Below are 18,992 nucleotides of genomic sequence, written 5' to 3'. Positions count from 1 at the left end.
TTCATTGCCAGCTGGGTTGTAGTGTCTGCAGCTGCTTATGGGGTTACCTGACCACAACAAATCACACCCCAGAATCACAGGACACACTAACCTAGCGGTCATGCCTACCTGGAAGACTGTGTTGTGTACCATAACACTGAGCTGGCCCCTGGCTGCTGGGTAGAGCTGTATGTCTCTGTGGATGTACTGTATTTGGATGCCCTGTAGTCTTTGGGTTAGGTCTGCCCTGTTGAGGATGAGAATTTGGCTGCATCATGCATCCATCAATGCCTGCATTGGTATCCTGTTCACCCTCACTTGGACTATTAGTTTTTCTTCTTTCAGACCCAGGAAAGAGCCACCCATACTTGGCCGGAGCTGAAATCCATATAATGGCTATCCCAGTGAAAATACCCCTCTTGTCTGCACTCAAAGCACCAGTCCTGGCTTTTTCCCTGGTGGTCACATCTGGCCCAGGAAAGCAGCTCCTGCTAAGAGGCCTACTTCCTTCCCAAGGTGTTCACATTCCCCACAGTGGCTCCCTTTCGTCAGGGCCCACACCAATGGTAGAGGTTCAGACTAGCTGCTGTGCTTTGAAACCACAAAGGCAGACAGTCCTCCCCCTTCAAACAAAAAACAGGACTTGTTTTTTGTTTCAGCTACACCAGACTAACACGGCTACACTTCTATCACTTCCCCTTCAAGGTCCCCTGCTTTGACAACTGTGTCCCAGGGGATTCAGCTACAAGGTAAGAAAGTAAAAGATCAACTTTTCACCTGGTAAGAATCAGCCTTACAGGCATGCCTACCTACTAACCGGAGGGTTGGGCCCTGGGAGAAGGAGCAGCCCTCCGCCTGCAGCATGGCAGGATCCCAGCTGGCTTGAACAGCCCCCATGTGGTGTGGTGGGCCCAGCCAGAACAGCCTTGCCCACAGAGGACTGGATTGGAGGAGCCCTCTGCCTGTGGCAGGCCAGCTGGACCCCAACTGGGGTCCTCTGTTTGATGCTGCACCTGCCACTCTCTATGTTAACCAGTTACAATTATATCATTTAACTGGTTAACTTTTTGAATAGGTATTTACATCTCTTCTGCAAGGTAGTTCTCCATGAATTTGATGGCTTCTGTGAGGGTTGCCTCTGGTACAGAGGCAGCAGCATGGCCCCTCCCTTGAGGGGGGGAGGAGGGATCTGAGCTCCTGGACCTGGCATGAGCCAGAACTGAGCCAGGTTGCCTGCCCACCTGACTCCTGATACATTTTAAACACAGAGACGCAGCAGGGGTAGGTCCCAGAGCTGGTGCAAGCTGGGACTGAACCAGTCTGCTGGCCAACCTGCTAAAAATGTACTGGTGGGAGGGTGGAGTGGGAGGGAGAAATGCCTTTAGTCTATAGGATTAACCGATAAGCTTTTGCTTATCTGTTAATCAGTTACACTATTACATCCCTACCGCATACAGCAGCAAGCCATGTGGACAGAGGTGCTGCTGCTGCCAGGGGCTCGTGAGTGATGGCACCAGACAGTAGCAGTTTTCGTCACATCACAGCAGGGCACTGGGATGCACTATTGGGGGGCCTGCCTGCTCCAATCCATGTGACACGGGGTGGGCCTTGCTGCACAGGAATTGGCCTTTTCCCCGTGTGCTGTCGCCGCTGCTGCTGCAGCACCACAGAGCTGGGCCCTCCCCGTTGGAACTGGCACCTTGCTGTTTTGCTGAGAGCCGTCTCTTTCTCTCCTAGAAATCAGCTGCCTTCCATATGCTTGCTTCCGGCTGTGTTAGCCAGTTGCACCACAACGGCAGCGTGGGATGGGCAGTGTCTCCCCCTGAGCCAGACTCAGGGCTCCCACAGGTCAGTGCACAACAGGTTGGGAGTGGGGAGGAGGGAGAGATCCTGGGGCAGGGAGGGGCATTTGGAGTGATCAAAGGGAATCTCTTGTTCCCCTTCCCTGCTGGCAGCAAAGGTCTGCCTGGTGCCCTCCCCCTGAGCCCAGCAGCCAGGCGGTAGGGGAAAGCCCTGTGTTGAAATCTGCATCCATACCACTACCCACCAAAATGATCTACAGATGCGGTTTCCACAGATACGAAGCAGATATCCAGGGCTCTATCCATGAGACTATTTTGCACCCCGGGCAAATGGATTTCTACAGTGTTGATGTTGCCTTGATCCAAAATTTCACCAGGTCGACCACCTCCAGGCAGAGTAACCTGGAATATATCCCTTTTTGCTTGTCCGCGTAGCATGTAATGGCAGCATTGTCGGTGAGGATGTGAATCACTGAGTATCTGATACAGGCCCACGAGGCACAACGTACATTGGGGATGGCCTGAAGTTCCAGCATGTTGAGATGGAGTGAGGCTTCCTGTTCCGACCATAGGCCCTGCACCCTCCCTGAGTCCCGATGTGCCCCCTTACCCTGAATGGAGGCATCAGTAACCACTGACTTAATCACAGAAGGTAGAGTAAAGGGGATCCCTTGGCACACGTTGTACGGGGACTCCCACCTGCATAAGGAATTTAGGTCGGGTAGTGGAAGGTGAACCAATCTGTCCAGGAAATACAGGACATGGGAGTTAACCATTCTGAGCCACATCTGAAGAAGGTGAAGGTGCAACCTGGCAAACTTGACCACTTGTGTGCAAGCGGACACGTGGACCAACAGGCTCAGACACGCATGGACCAAGATGGGGAACCTCTGCAAGCGCACACTGGTTAACCGGGGACAGGTTCTGCAGCTAATATGGAGGGGAAGGAGGGAGAATTGAGTAGAAAAGTTTACATTTGTTATATAAATAGCCAACATTTAGAAGTGACTGAGTGTTCCAATGAAAATGAATTAAACCAAATCACAAGACTCTGGAAATCATATAATGTGCACATGTAGTACATTTTGTGTGCATTTTCCTACTAAAACCTTACTCCTACCATCCAACTCTTATATCAACAGAGTCCCACTAAGTCAGTGACACTGCAGAGATCTGAACCAAACCATAGAATCATAGAACACCAGGACTGGAAGGCACCTCAAGAGATCATCAAATCCAGTCACCTGCCCTCATGGCAGGACCAAACACCATCTAGATCATCCCTGTCACAGGCGTCTATCCAACCTGCTTTTAAATATTTCCAATGATGGAGATTCTACAGCCTCCCTAGGCAACTTAGTCCATTGTTTAACCACTCTGTTAGGAAGTTTTTCTTAATGTCCAACCTAAACCTCCTTGCTGCAATTTAAGCCCATTGCTTCTTGTCCTATCATCAGAGTCCAAGGAGAACAATTTTTCTCTCTCCTCCTTGAAACAGCCTTTTAGATACTAGAAAACTGCTATTATTCTGCTACTATGTTGCAGGATTAGGTCCTACACTCAAAATATTCAGTGAGGCTAAGAATGGAACAAAGGTGCAGAGGGTGGATTCTCTGCCAACGATCCTCAAATTCTGGCAATCTGAGGACCTCCAATTTGACTTAATTTTTTTGGGCACCCTCCCCCACAATTCCTTTCCTCAGTCCTTGTCCTGGCCCCTTCCCCAAAGCCCTGCCTCTTCTCCAACACTCAGGACACGGGCAGGGTGCACAGACCCCTACCCCATCCCCAGGGGCTGCAGGGATGTGCTGTTCATGTCTGGTAGTGGCACAGAACAAGGGCAGGTAGGAAAATTGCCTAGGAGGGAGGAGGAGAAGCTGAGGGAAGAAAGGAGAGGAATTGATCAGCAAGGCCCCTGGACTCCTGGGGAACCCCCAGGGCACCACAGACTCTAGTTTGAAAAATGCTGTTCTTGTTAAGATGCACAGGATGGAAACACCACTCTGATACAGATTTAGAACTCTGCAACACCTACAATTCACAGGACAGGAGCGTTCTCTTCCAGACCAACATCAGTGTGTTCCAGGCATCAGTGTGTTCTGGTGATGGCAATTCAGCAGTTCCAGACTGGACTTTATTCATATTATACAAAAATAGTGTGTAAGAATGAAATTCATTCTTATGATTATATCTTCCCCCCCCCCCCATTTCATTTCTTAAAAAAAATAAAAATAACTTTCACACAGAAATCGATCCTAGGTCTGATTCTGTTCCGTATCTTAATAACTGATTTAGGTAATGGTATAGAGAATGAAGAATCCCTATCCATTGTTTCCTTACCGCAGATAGTTGCTGTTACTGGTGGGATACTGGTGGTAGTGGTGATGATAGGGATCAGGCTGGTTGTGCCAGAAGAGCATTTTAGGATGAGATGATGCATTGTGCTCTAGTAAGAGATGTTCACTGCTGTGATGAGGAAGAAGAAAAGCAAAGTCAGCAACAAATTCAGATTAAAGCAGTTGGTTTCCACCACTAGATTCAGCTGTTGCTCGTGAGTTTGCCAGGAGCCAGTGTCTCTGGGGCAGGAAGACAGGCAAAAGTAGTGCTCCAGCAGTTTCGTCCTCTGCCATCCTCCCCCAGCTCTCCACCTGTTTGTTCTGCTCTAAGCTGCTAGGTGTTATTACTGCTAGCTATTCTGCCACCAGAGGCAGTCCTGGCACCAGCAGCATCCAGTTGCTGATCTCCTTCTGTCTATTCTTAAGGCTACGTCTAGCCTGCAATTTACAAACTGCAATTGGTGTATCTTATTCCGCCTTTATTTATTTTTTCTTCCAGAAGAGGCTTTTCCGAAATTTGGCCCATCTGCACGGGTCCAAATTTCAGAAAAAACTCCTCTTTCGGAACATCTCTTATTCCTCTCACTGAGAGGAATACAGGGATGCTGAAATAACGCGCCTGGTTTTTGGAAACTGTTCTGGTATCCCGGAAAAACTGCAGTCTAGACATAGCCTCACTCTCTGACGGTGTGTCCAGATTACATGCCGGAGGCATGTAGATTAGCCAGATCGGCAGAGGGAAATGAAGCCGCGATTAAAATAATCGCGGCTTCATTTAAATTTAAATGGCTGCCCCGCTCTGCCGATCAGCTGTTTGTCGGCAGATCGGGGCAGTCTGGACGCGACGCGCCGACAAAGAAGCCTTTCTTGATCGGCACACGTATGCCTCGTGAAACCAGGTTTACCTGTGCCGATCAAGAAAGGCTTCTTTGTCGGCGCGTCGCGTCCAGACTGCCCCAATCTGCAGACAAACAGCTGATCGGCAGAGCGGGGCAGCCATTTAAATTTAAGTGAAGCCGCGATTATTTTAATCGCGGCTTCATTTCCCTCTGCCGATCTGGCTAATCTACATGCCTCCGTCGACGGAGGCATGTAGTCTAGACATGCACAGAGACACTCAGGGTCATTCCTGTGAACCAGAAGAGAAAGCTGCACACTGTGCATGAGGATAAAAAGAATGAAAGTAGCTTTTGATCTCCTCCCAACAAGGCACAGGAACCTGTGCACCCCAGTGTTACATTTGCAGCTTTCCATTTGTGCAGTCCAAAAAAATATTTGATCAACATAAGCAACACAAGTTAAGTATTGTTGAAAGGAGACATCTCAGGCATCTGTTTGAGGCAGACAGCATATACCAAATATTTGCCTCTAGTAATAAAAAACACAAACTGTCAACATCCCATGTTAAAACACACAGAGACTAATCAGCCTTAAATAAAAACCTAATATGTTTTCAAGCAGCATTTTTCTTGTTTCCCCTATTTGTGCACTTCATTTATTATTTATGGAAATACTTTTAATTGGTTTGTGTGCATGTGTAGTGAAATCAACATTTACCAACAAAAACCTAATCCTTTCTAAGCCTATCCGATTTACAGGTATTAATCGAGCCCTTTATTAAATACCATGCTAGAGCTCTCTGCACCACTCTGTAAGACATTGATTCTGACTTCAGCAGAAGTCACAGGTACTCACCAGCACTTCATAGGATCAAGTCATAGGGAAGCATTTATGCACAAACCAACTTTAATCATGCAGTAAAACAACGTACTTTGGCGAGGCTGCTCACATGCTTAATATTAAACATGGACTTAAATATTTAGGTGCATCAGGGTCTTTGTAGTTGCACTATATGTAGCAGTGTGCATACACATTACAAGTGGTGGAAGAGGGAGAGATGAGCCAGTGTGGGCACAAATTTCATTTGGAGTACTCTGGTATGAAACATTACACACACTTCCTATTGCTCTTGACTAACCTGTAAACATAAAGGAATGCTGCTATTTTTATTAACTTTTGTTCTTGCTTGTCTTGATGTTTGGAGACAAATAAGGATGAACATACAGCAAAATTCTTAGTCTTATGCTGTTTATTGTTTGAGGGCTTTTTTGTTTTGTTTTACAGCACTTCTTGGGAACCCTATAATCTACATACATTTCTTCAAAGGATCACTGTATACATCAGCAACAAAACATTGTTTATTTAAAACAATTTTAACTAGAAAACTTGTATTTTGTAAACAAAGTGTCAGATCCAAGATTTAAGATGGGATGTGAGAATGTTTTGTGAATGCATGGACATGCAGTTCTGTGCATGCTTCAGTGACAGCGTATGAAAGTTTTAACAGATTTCTCCCAGGAGTTTGACTCAAATGTGATGCCATTACAAGTGGTGGAGGAGGGAGAGATGAGCCAGTGTAAGGCAAAGATTTTGTCTGAGGTTTTTTTTAGTAAAAGTCAGGGACCAGTCATGGGTGATAAACAGAAATTCAAAGAAGCTTTTGACCTGTCCCTGACTTTTACTAAAAATTGTGTGTGGGGTAGTGAGGGAGGGATGAACAGCACTGTCAGGTGTCACAGATGTTCCTGCAGGAGGGGCTGACTGGTGCTGCTCCAGCTTATCTTAGCTGCTCCAGTTAATGTCTTTATTCAAACCCAGAGTAACAGTGTCAAATTTGTAGATGAATGCCAGTTCTGTAGTTTCTCTGTCTGGTGAAATTCCTTTGTAGGATGGCTACTTTTAAATCCATGACTGAGTGACCAGGCAGATTAAAATCTCCTACATATCCCTTTCTTAATGATGTCCAACATTGTTTGCTTTTTTGACTGCTGCTGCTCATTGAGTGGATGTTTTCAGAGAACTATCCACAATGACTAAGATCGCTCTCATGTGATAACAGCTAATTTAGTCCTCATTTTATATGCATAGTTGAGATTGTTTTACAATATGCATTATTTTGCATGTATTAACATTAAAATTCATCTGCCATTTTGTTGTTCAGTCACCTAGTTTGTGAGATCCTTTTGAAGTTCTTCATAGTCTGCTTTAGACTTCACTATTTTGAACAGTTTAGTATCATCTGAAAATTTTGCCACCTCACTGTTTACCCCCTTTTCCTGATCATTTATGAATATGTTGAATAGGATTGGTCCCAGTAAGGACCTCGGCAGGATACCACTAGTTACTTCTCTCCATTCTGAGAACTGATAATTTATTTCTACCCTCCATTTGCTATATTTTAACCAGTTATCAATCCATGAGGGAAGAATCCCCTTAAAGAATTCTAGTAGATTGGGGAGGCATTTCTCTTTACAGAAACCATGTTGGCTTTCCCCCAACAAATTATGTTCATTCATATGTCTGACAATTCTTAACTATAGGTTCAACAAATTCGCCTGGTACTGAAGTTGCACTTACCGGCCTCTAATTGCCAGGAACACCTCTAGAGCTCTTTTTAAAAATTGACATCACATTAGCTATCCTTCACTCACCTAGTACAGATGCTTATTTCAAGGGTAGGTTACAAACCACAGTTAATAGTTCCGCAATTTCACATTTGAGTTCTTTCAGCACTCTTGGGTGAATGCCATGTGGTCCTGGTGACCCATTACTGTTTAGTTTATCTATTTGTGCCAAAACCTCCTCTAATGACACCTCAATCTGGGAGAGTTCTTCAGATTTGCCACCTAAAAAGGAATGACTCAGGTTTGGAAATCTTGCTCACATTCTCAGCTGTGAAGACCAATGCAAAGAATTCATTTAGTTTCTTCACAATGACCTTATTGTCTTTGAATTCTCCTTTAGCATGTCAATTGTCTAGTGGCCCCACTGGTGGTTTAGCAGGCTTCCTGCTTTTGATGTAAAATGGACTACAAGGTTGATAGAAAGCTGGCTAGATCATCAGGGTCAACAGGTATTCATCAACAGTTCAATGTCTAATTGACAGCGGTATCAAGCGGAGTGTCCCGGGGTTCTGGGTCTGGTTTTCTTCAACATCTTCATTTATTTGGATGATGAGATGGATTGCACCCGCAGCAAATTTGCAGAAGACACTAAGATCGGGGGCGATGTAGATATGCTGGAGGGTAGGAACAGGGTCCAGAGTGACCTAGACAAATTGCAGGATTGGGCCAAAAAGACATTTTATGAGGTACACCAATGACAAATGCACAGTCCTACACTTAGGATGAAATAATTCCATGCACTGATGAAGGAGGTATCTCTTTGCAGTCTATACAATCACATGCCTGGAAAGGTGGGTGTAAAATGTACACTACACATCTAGGAAAGTATTTATTTATAATTTATTTTAAACATTTTATGGAAAACATTAATTAACATTCAATAGTACTAGACTACTTCAATGGTATTTGCAATTGCAAAAAACTGGTAAGAGTCTGCTAAAAATGGAAAAACGCTAGTTTTTATTCTCCTGAAAACCTGGCTGGTCTCAATCTCTCTATTTTCTTTTCTTCTTGCTTAGTTTAGTGTTTACCATATTCTAAGTTATGGCTCAAAATATGTGACCTTACTGCAATAATATTACCATAAACAGAATAATTCCTGTTACTATTAAGCATCAAAGACATTTATTGTTGCATAAATTACCAGATTTACTCTTTAGTCTTGTTTTGTCTTATATGTGCTTGGTTTTCAAAATTATAATTTTAAAATGCATCTTTCAAGATTTCAAGATATAATTTTAAAATGCAACTTTATCTGAAAATTTAAATGCAGACAGTTGAGTTTTGTCTTCAATAGACTTTTTACCCTGAATTAAATGATTACCAATTCATTCCAGTAATTCACACTTTTGTAAACACTAGCACTGATACTCACTAATTTTTTTTAGCATTTTATCCTTACCCTAGAATGTTAAAACATTAAAAACAAATTTGATTCTAGTTTTTAAAGGAATATTTTAAACAAAATTAAAAAAAAATCAAAACACTTTAAATTTACAGTGTCCTTTTGACTTCTTCTAATTACTCTAGCTTCCTGGCTGGGCTTCAGATTGAGCACTGTACAGGCTGAACCTCCCAGATCCGGGACTCTCTGGTCTGGCAACCTCCATGGCTCAGCAGGGCCATGGATGTTGCTGGACCAAAGAGCCCCAGAAGTAGGAGCCAGCTGAGAGAACATAGGGCTGAAGAGCCCCAGCTGGGCCAGCAGCGGCTGGACCAGGTGGTGGCCATTGGAGCTCCCGCCCTGACCAAGGTACCTGGCATCAGCAGGGCCAGGATTCCAGGAAGTCCTGGCTCCAGCTGGGAAACCCCAGCTGCACCGGGGCGTCCAGTGGCAGGAGGTCCGGCCAGGTATCCTGCTCCCCCATGGCAGCAGGGCTGGCAGTGGCTGGGCAGCCCTGGTTTGGAACTCCAGCATAACCCTGATGGCAGCAGGACTGAATTGGGTGGCCCCGGCTGTGGAACCCGCAGCTGAAGCGGGGCTGGCAGCGGGCAGCCCCAGCTGGGGAACCCCAGGGAGTTCCCAGTGGCAGTAGGGCTGGCCCTAGCAGCGGTGCGGTGTGGCCGGGTGAACCCAGCTATGAAACCCCTAGCAGGTAGGATGGCCCCGGCCCAGAAGCTCTGGGGAACGCCATATGGCAGCGTGGTTGGCAGCGGCCAGGCTGTCCTGGCCGGAAACTCCGCGAGACCTTGGGTGAGTGTGTGGGCATCAGGATGGGGACCCCGTGGCAGGCCAGTGTTAGTGGGGCCAACAGAAGGCAGGGAGCACGGGAGCATAGCAGCCAACAGGGGAGCACTGACCTCCCCTGATCTGGCAAATTCCCTGGTTTGGGACAGCTCAGATCCCAAGGGTGCCAGACTAGGGAGGTCCGACCTGTATATCAGTGAAAATTTTAGGGCAACTGGCATGTCAAATCACTTTTACATTTATTATTCTGACTGGATATACTGTGTTTCTTTCTTACATGCAACTGCAAAATATAGATATTTTACCCCTAAAAATCAAACTTTAAGAACCACAGGTATGTGTTTCAAAATGCAATGTCTTAAAGCTTAAAAGTTTTGCATTATAACCTTACAAGGAAAGAAAGGCTATAAAAGAGACATCGTTACAATTATCTGAACTTTTTGCTGACCACCAACACTGTACTTCTTTTCACTGCACAACCTCTTTATGCTCATTCACAGATCTCAATTTTGACATGTGTAAGACACCACTCATCATCATTGCAAGTAAACTGAGCTAACTTTTATTTACAATATAGGAAATAGAGACCAAGTAAAGAATTACTGAAGCTCATCTAATGTCAATGCATTTTTATTGTAAACTTCCATACTCCTATCATACAAAACCGACCCTTTCCCACAGGAAAGTGCATGCTCAGCAATTTGTTTTCTGTGACTAGCCAATATGGTCAGTTTGAGCTCAGGTCATTAGAGTATTCATTTTAAAATTTACATTTAGTTTTTTTAGGGCTTGGGATGTTTAAATATGGTATGGTCCAAACTTCTTATAAAAACAAGACAACATGTTTCTCTAAAAGGGAATGGTACATTCCCTGGGCTGGTGCGCACACTTAAGGAAAACAGTTTCAGAACAAACAGAATGAAGACCTTATACGTGCACGCTTAAGAATTATGGCTGTTAAACTATGATAATCTGAGCGACAATTTTCTGTCCCATTGAAATAAAGATAGCAAAATCCTTTATGACAGAGGTTCTCAAACTTTAGCAACCTGAGTACCCCCATTTTGATTTAAAAGTTTTCAGGAACCTCCCCCCGCAACCCTCCCCCAGTCTGCCTTTACCCTACTCCCTTCTCCAAGGTCTCCACCTTCTGAAGCCCTGCCCCCATTCACTCCACCCTTCTCTGCTGCTCACTCTCCCCACTCATATTCACTTTCACGAGGCTGAGGCAGGAGGTGCAGGAAGAGGTGTGGCTCTGGGAGAGTTGGGGGGGGAAGGGATGAGGGGAGTGCTTATCTCAGGAGGCTCCCAAAAGTTACTGGCACATCCCTCTGGCAGCATCTTCTAGGTGGCAGGGGATGGAGAACTCTGCACACTGCTCCTACCCACAAGCACCACCCCTGATGCTCCCACTGGCTGCAGTTCCTGGCCAATGGAAGATGTGGATCAAGTGTCTGGGGCAGATGCTGTGTGGGGAACCCTCCTGCCCTGCCCTCAAGGGCCACAGGGATGTGGCAACCACTTCCTTAGTCCCACTGCACTGCTGGACCATTAGTGTGCAGGAGGCACTGGTAGGAAGGGGTAGGAGTTGAGGAAGGCAAAGGGAGGAATTGATCAGCAGGGCCTGTGGATCCCTGGGATAACTTCAGCAACCTCCAGGGGTCTGCAGACCCCTGTTTGGGAAATGCTGCTTTATGCAAAATGGGATACTGTAAAGGCACCTTAGATTAATCCGAAATGATGCAGTCCTCATCTAAGAGAATAGGAATTAATAAGCCTGTGAATTAAAAACCGGTGATTATAAAAAATTCTAGTCAGTCTCTGAATCCGTTATTTTGGTCTAGTGTAACTACACACATTTTGTATAGTTTTATAGCATGCTTTTTAATGCCAGTTTAGAGGTGGCAATAGAATGTCTAAAAAGACAGCACTCAAGACACACAGCAATTATGCAGAATCTTTTGAAACCAACATTTTCCTATGGCAGCATTATCTTTCATGTAACACAATTAAATAAAACAGAAAAACGGCCTGTATACATTGTTAATTTTTTTTCAAGTAATGTTATGTACATTTTATTGCCAGTTATATGCACAATGGTAAGCAAAGAACTATAAATACACAATGTAATTAAACAGTAGAAAACAAAGAATGTTGCATACAAGGGAAGAGAGAAAGGGGAGACACTATTTTCCTGACGCAGCTGCTAAAAAAAAGGCCAGTGACAAATAATGAAAATTTCCTTTTTAAAGTTTGTACATACTGTATATTTCTACATCCCCTCAAAAGAAGGCAAATCTCTTCAATAGCAAACAACTTCTTTAATAACCATGTCTCAACTTCCTGTCAGATTCACCTTCAGATTAAGTGAACATCACTTCTCAAAGTACATACTTGCAAGTATTCATCTCTAGCTTTATTCAGTTGTGTCCTTCAAGATAACTAGCAATTGAAATGCATTAACAATTCCTTATGATAGTTGGCTACATGATAAAGAACAGGGCTTTGAATACATAGTAGCAAATGGTGGTTTGAAAAAATAATTTAAAAAGATTTGTATAGACAGTTTTTCCACAAGACACTATGGGCAGCAGCTCAGTCAAAAGTAATCACCCTGAAGAGGTAGAGAGAATTTTAGCCTAGCACAGATCATCATCCTTGGCACTGCTATTATCTCTCTTAGCAGGACACATTTCCTAAAACTAGACCATGCCACAATAAAAAAACAAAACAAAACAATAAAACCCCCAAAATATCCAGGTTCCATCATTCCTGTAAAGGGTGCCATTTTACCCCCTTTCTCAGCTAAGTAGCTTGTTGATTACATCTGAGAAACAGAAGACATTCAGGGACACATATTTACTTAGACTTGGTTCTCTCCTTCCATTATCATAAATACAAAAAAGCATTATTCACAATAAACTAAAATTAAAAGAAAAAAACCCTGAAAACATTTTCACACCTTAATCCAGATGGGTCTTGATGATGCTATTCAAGAAAACCATGCAAATAATTTGGTGCAACATTTCCAATTCATCCACAATGTTTTTTTAAAGTGTCAAGATTGATTGCGCTTGTGATTCTCCCCCCACCCTAAAAATTCAGTGCAGAATGTCGTAGTGCTTTTTAAAAAATAACCAATGAAGAGTTCTCTGCACTGTTGCCATATACTCCCCATGTGAGTTACGATACAACACTAGAGGTTTCAGCAACAAGGTTGAGAGGAAAAATTCTATGATTAAGATAAATACATACTTAGCATGCTTGGGCAGAGCACTCCACTCTGAGGCATCCTGCTTGAAGAAAGGATGGTGACAAGGATGGTTCATGTCCATCAAGTAATCGTTTTCTCTGCTGCTAGAAAGCAGGTTGTCACACTATCACCAGTTCTGCAACACTGGATCCTAAACAGGCTGTGCTAGCTGAACTAGTCCTCTACTGCTCACACTAAGTTCTTATTTATGGGACAAACATACAACCAATGAACAATCACTTTCAAAGAACTGGATCGATCCAGTTTTTTGTGGGCATAATTCTCATAATTCAGAATATCCTAAACAAAATGTAAATAAGATGATGTACCACTAACACAGTGACTAAGTCCAGTTGTAGTTCAGACTAGTCCTGGGTTGTTTCGTGTAAATTTTTCTTTTTCCATAAAGGATCTATTTGAACAAAACAGCAATAAAAACGGCATGTAATTCTGCAGCCAAATAAAAAAGCAAAAGAATTTAGATTTTAAATTTTAAAGCTTAAAGCATTCCTGTTTAATTAGCATTTTTAAAGTTCTTTTTTAAATACAGTCATAACACTGGCAAAAGTTAATGGGAGGACACAGAGGAGTGCGAACGGGAAAAATGATGGATTAGATTTTTTAAAATTTATTTTGTTTTAATTAACTGATATTAATACTGTATTTCTCCTTGGATTTAGAATAATTCTACAGCAACAGTCACATGCAGGCTGAGGGTAGCCATTTAAAAAAAATAACAAAAAATAATTAAAAAAAGAGTTCCAAAAGGTGTGTGAGAATTTTCCTTTCACTGATGCGCGCCTGTCCTTTATTTAGGAGACCTGGTTCACTATGGTCAGTTTCATTAGCTTTGTCCAGAAACATCTGCTGCAGTGTCACCTGCTCCAGAGCCCGTTTGTGCACGTTTGATGTAAAGGTTCAATAATTTCATCTGCAGATTTAATTCAGAAATTCATTTGTTTAACATTTATCAGAAACAAAGTTTAACTGTAAAAATTCCATAAGTCTATCATCTTAAGAAAACATTAAGGCAATTTTGACTAAAGCTGAATGAATAATGGATATATATTTTGCTTCGCTGGTAATTCTGAAACACCAAAAAAAGTTTTGTTTCAGGGCAAACCAAAAACTCCCCCCCCCCCCCTCAAATCGGAAAGTCTGAAACATTTTGAGTAAGGTTGAAACAAAATGTTTTGGTTCAACCCAAAATGTTTAATTGCAGTTCTGAACAGTTTTACAAAGGATTATAGTCACAACATGCCTGGGAGCAATAAGAAAGAGACGAGGACCTCATTTAGAACCATTAGCCCAGTGGTTATTGGCAGGGGTGGACTGGCAATCAAAATAGGCCCGGGAAATGGGTTGAAAACAGCCAACTTTTTCATGCACACTATCTTTGTTCGTTTACACCGTACTTGTACTGTTATTTATTGTCAGTTACGGAAAACCACGCAGCCACAATGACAGACAATAACAGAACTAATCCAACCACTGCGTACTCTCTACTCGCCAGTCAAGACTCGAGCGACTCCATCACCGATTCCACCGTTGCACAAAGCAGGCCTACACATTGCTGTCATGCACCATCGCACATTGCACATCCATTCTGTTGATTTCAACCGTAATGCGTCGTAATTTACTTTGGCGCCAAAGAAACCAAGGCCGAGCCAGTGCAGCAGCCCACGCCCGACCACACATACATACACACATGGCCTCGACCACCTCGGATTTATTCAGAAACATTTTGAATTTTGGTATTATAGATTTTTTGGTATAAGAACAGTGGTCCTCCAACCTTTTTACACCCAAGATCACTTTTTAAATGTCAGAACACGCCAAGATCTACCGCCCCATTCTTCTCCCAAGACCCCACCCCTTCCTTGAAGCCCCGCTCTCTCTATTCTCCTCCTCTCCATCACTTGCTATCCCCAGCCTTTATACACTCTACACGGCCACTTTTTTTTTTTTTTTTTTTCGATTTTTCTGAAAGAAGAGGTTTTCCCAACATTTGGCCTGTCTGGATGGGACCAAATGTAAGAAAAACCCCTTCTTTTGGAAGCCCCCTTATTCCTCGTGGATTTGGGTGTGGAAAGAGGTGAGAGGTGCAAGCTCTGGGAGGAAATCTGGATGCAGAAGGAGGTAGAGAAGTGGACACTGGCTCAGAGAGGGGGCTCCAGGCTGGGGGGTGTTGGGGTCAGATGGAGGGTTGTGGTACTAAGCCACAGGCTAGTGGATGTGAGGGTGCAGGAATTTGGGTTGAAGTATGTCAGGGGCTCAGGGCAAGGGGTTCCAGTATATGATAGGCTCAAATCTAGGGTCTGGAGGGCAGTGCAGGAGTGTTATGATGCTACAGCCAGATGGGGGCTTGGCCCCAATTGGGGGTTTGTTGGCCAGGCTTCATTTTTAAATAAAATACTATGTCAAACACAAAAAGTTCCTGCATTGTCTTTATTTATGAGAAGGGCATGGAACCTGTTTTGCATCAGGGATCACTGACTCTCAGAAAAGTCAGTTGGGGCAACAAAAGTGAGATATAAAAAAAACAAAAAACAAAAACACAAAAAACACAAACACACCACACTCCTCCAAAACCCCCCCAGGCCTCACTAATGTGGCCCCAACTATGCTGGTGGGAGCAGGAGGCATGGTATTAGGGAAGAGTGCTAGTGGGTGCTGGGGCAGGGGACAGGGTGCTGGGGGGGGGCAGGGTTCTACAGAGGGGACAGGGTGCCAGTTGGGGCAGGGAGTCCCCCGCACCCGCCTCCTCCGTGGATGACTCTCCCTTCCCTCCGCAGAGGAGGGAAAAGCCCCGGCGTGTGCCTCCTTCATGGATGACTCGCCCCCCCTTACTCCCCGCAGTGGAGGAAAAGCCCTGGCACATGCCTCCTCTGGGGACTCCCCCCTGGCCCGCCATGCCCTGCCAGTTCCCAGCACGTGACAGACCTGGTGGAGGGGAGCAGCCACTGCACTTCCGGAACCCCAGAAATGGCGCGCAGCTGCTGGACTTCCGTCCACCCTGCAGGAAGCCACCACTACCTCCACTGTCACTGGAGGTAGGTAGTAGGGCTTCTTGGGAGTGGAGGGAAATTGGAGGAGGGAGCCCCCCAACACCTCACAATTGACTGGTCGAGCCCTTGCGACCAACCAGTCTATTGAGATCGACAGGTTGGAGACCACGATATTAGAAGCTTTACGGTGGATATTATGGTCCATTCGGACGACGGCTCACAGGGAAACTCCCGGTATCCTGCCGGGTCAGTCCGCTCCTGGTTATTGGTTTCTCCTGAGACATGAGGGACCTAGGTTCAATTCCATCCTCAGGTTGATGTGCAATAGGAACTTGGACTGGGATCTCCCACATCCAAGATGGATGGCCTAATCAGATGGCTAGAGAGAGTCAGTCTCATACTTTATCCCTGGCTCAAGTGATTGATTACCCATTGTCATTTATAGTAGAAATTCACGGCCATTCAGGATAGGGAAAGAGTGAATCTCTTGGTAATTTGGGCACCCAACCTAGGATGAGAGAGATCCAAGTACAAGTCATAGATCCTCATGAGGCAGAGGAAACTGAACCTCAGTTTCCTTAATCTCAGCACAGTATCCTAACCACTAAACAAAGATTATAAGGGAGATCTAAGTCACCAAAAATATTCATCCAACTTCAATACTGAGCTGTTCTCCCTTCAGTGAAAGTAAAAATTGTCAGATGAAGAAATAAAGGATGATGTATCTTTTTGTGTACCTGCAAGTGAAAACCTCAAAACAGAACATCATCCTTCACAGGAAGTTATTGCTCAACTTGTATTAAACACACAAGAAAAGGGGGAGCTGGGCTAAATGTTGTTTATTCCTCAATTTTTGAGGTACTGTGAATAAGTTGGTGTTATCTTTATTGGAGAAAACCCATTTTTTTTCTATTTATTGGTAGGGTTTTGGGAGACCTTAATACACACGGCCAATGCAGTTTGATGTTCTCTAAAAAATTATTTAGTTGGGTTACCTTATGTAAAATTATGTAAAAACAAAAAAAGTTATATCCTTTTTGCAAGGTGGATTTTTTGAATCTTATCGCTCAGTCATCATAATACGTAAAACAGACATCTTATGTCATTTCTGAGGACAAAATCATATATAATTAAGATTCAATTGTCTCTATGTAAATTAAAATGTATGCAAATGTGCAGCCATCCAAAAAGATGCATTAATTTTATGTTTTTCAAATAAAGCAAAAATAAAAGGTTGTGGCATGCAAATTAATTAAGAAGAGGAACAGGTAAAAGCATAATTAGCTAATTTATTTCAAATGCATCTCTTTTTAAACAATGAAATTTTCAAAAAGCAACACCAGATAGAGCAATGGTAGAGATGAAAGTCAGTACATTAATTATCATCATTGTGGAATTACCTACCATCTTATATAACACATACACAATACTGTCTGAAAACACTGATTATTAAGTTGTACTCAACTCAGCCTTCTTAAAGATGCTTATGCAAAGGTTCCTTAATCTAATTTTTCAAGGAGCATTTTTTTATATAGTGTATTTTGAAGCACACACAGCTGTGATTTTGAGCTAACATATAATATTACCAAGTCTAATCTAACACATCAGAACATGTGGCTTAATTCAACATTTATTATAAATAAGTGAGAAATTCACCTGCACAAAGGATTTATGATTTGCTTCTTTTTGGATCTCTCATATTAAAGTCACCTTGCTCCTCTGTTTACTAGCAGCTTAGCAACTTGGGTTACTATTCTTCAGATATATACTTTTCTTTAGTTTTAATAGTTGCTCCCAACTACACCATAAACATACATGCAGTTAGGAACTAGTATTTCCCTAAATGGCATATTCCACTTACTTTACTGCCAGTGAGTTGACTGAGATGTGGTTTTAGTTCATCGCCAATTACAGCATGGATGGCTACAAGGCAGAAAACACAAGCCTTACGAACACTGCTTTCTGAATTATCATAACCCTAGAAAATAAGGAAATTAGCATTAATAACTGACGTGTCTAAAATCCCCAGATATTTCTTTTTACAGACGCATCAAAAAATCTATCACACTAAATGAATTTTAAGGCTACTAAGTGAAGCACTCCAACATTAGGAAATGCCAAAATTTAACTTGCTTAGCTAAACAGAGGTTATTTATCAGTAATCCTTGTTGTGTGAAAGTTACTTCTGTCCATTTACACTTGTGGAATATGGTGCCCCAAGTGTAAGGCTGTGGAACTGCCTTGAAAATCCATGTCCATTGAGAAGCGTGAGATATCTTGCATGCATGCAATTATACAAGAGTGCACTCATCAGCTACCTCAATTCCTTCCCTCTAACTGTAGAGTTTGGATGTTATAGAACTCTGAGGTAGAGAGAAAGGGAGTAAATTGTATGAATATACACAGGCAACTTCTGAAGAACGATAGTTACTGGTTAATCATCTCTTTATCAAGCACAGGCCTGGGCAAAATACAGCCCGCAGGCTGCATCCAGCCTACCAAGCCACCAGATCCAGCCCACAGATACTGCGGGTCGCCCCAGGCAGGCTGCCCGCTTGCCTCGCCCCATCCACATGCCACTCAGAAATGCAGCTGTGGGGCGGTTTTTCTTTAAAAACTGTGAGTCTGGAGGGGAGGAGGAAGCTTTAGAAGCTGCTCCCGCCCCCAGCGCAATCCCATTGTCCAGTTTCTGGCCAGAAACCAGCCAATGGGAGCTGTTTGTACAGCTCAGTAACAGGTGGCCATGAAACACAAGGGGGCTCCAGAGCACAAGGCTACAGTCTGTGTGGGGGTGAGGCAGGCAGGGAGGCTGATTCAGGAACTGCTGTTGGCTGATAAGTTTCCTGGCAGAGCCTTCCTCTGGCACCCCAGTCCCTCCCTTCCCCAACCATCTGCCCCCCACTCCTGCCCCCTACTCCACAAACCCAAATCCTCTCTTCCCTCCTGTACCCATATTCCCTCC

At 43.7% G+C, this 18,992-nt stretch overlaps 2 protein-coding genes across 32 annotated transcripts in view; both read right to left on the bottom strand.

Annotated features, from left to right (window-relative positions):
• Nucleotides 1-13,358, bottom strand: part of UBP1 (upstream binding protein 1) — a 70,704-nt gene extending 57,346 nt beyond the window's left edge. The window contains exons 1-2 of the mRNA XM_089776574.1: nt 13,025-13,358; nt 4,122-4,244 (exon numbers count right to left, since the gene is read on the bottom strand). Of these exons, the coding sequence (XP_089632700.1) occupies nt 4,122-4,244; nt 13,025-13,104 (203 nt within the window). The 5' untranslated portion in view covers nt 13,105-13,358. The remainder of the gene's footprint in view (nt 1-4,121; nt 4,245-13,024) is intronic.
• Nucleotides 13,359-13,630: 272 nt separating this feature from the next.
• The window catches only part of CLASP2 (cytoplasmic linker associated protein 2), a 261,567-nt gene continuing 256,205 nt past the window's right edge, over nt 13,631-18,992 (bottom strand). For all 31 annotated transcript variants that reach the window (XM_075921810.2, XM_075921815.2, XM_089776567.1 and 28 more), the window contains 2 exons: nt 17,892-18,008; nt 13,631-13,953 (listed from right to left, as the gene is read on the bottom strand). In XM_075921810.2, coding sequence (XP_075777925.1) covers nt 13,867-13,953; nt 17,892-18,008 — 204 coding nt within the window. In that variant the 3' untranslated portion in view covers nt 13,631-13,866. The remainder of the gene's footprint in view (nt 13,954-17,891; nt 18,009-18,992) is intronic.

The sequence above is a fragment of the Pelodiscus sinensis genome, chromosome 2, assembly GCF_052426305.1.
Source record: "Pelodiscus sinensis isolate ZL-2025 chromosome 2, ASM5242630v1, whole genome shotgun sequence".
In the NCBI taxonomy this organism is placed as follows: Eukaryota; Metazoa; Chordata; order Testudines; family Trionychidae; genus Pelodiscus; species Pelodiscus sinensis.
The sequence above is the reverse complement of the archived record's forward strand: the minus strand, read 5'-3'. Positions and strand labels throughout refer to the sequence as shown.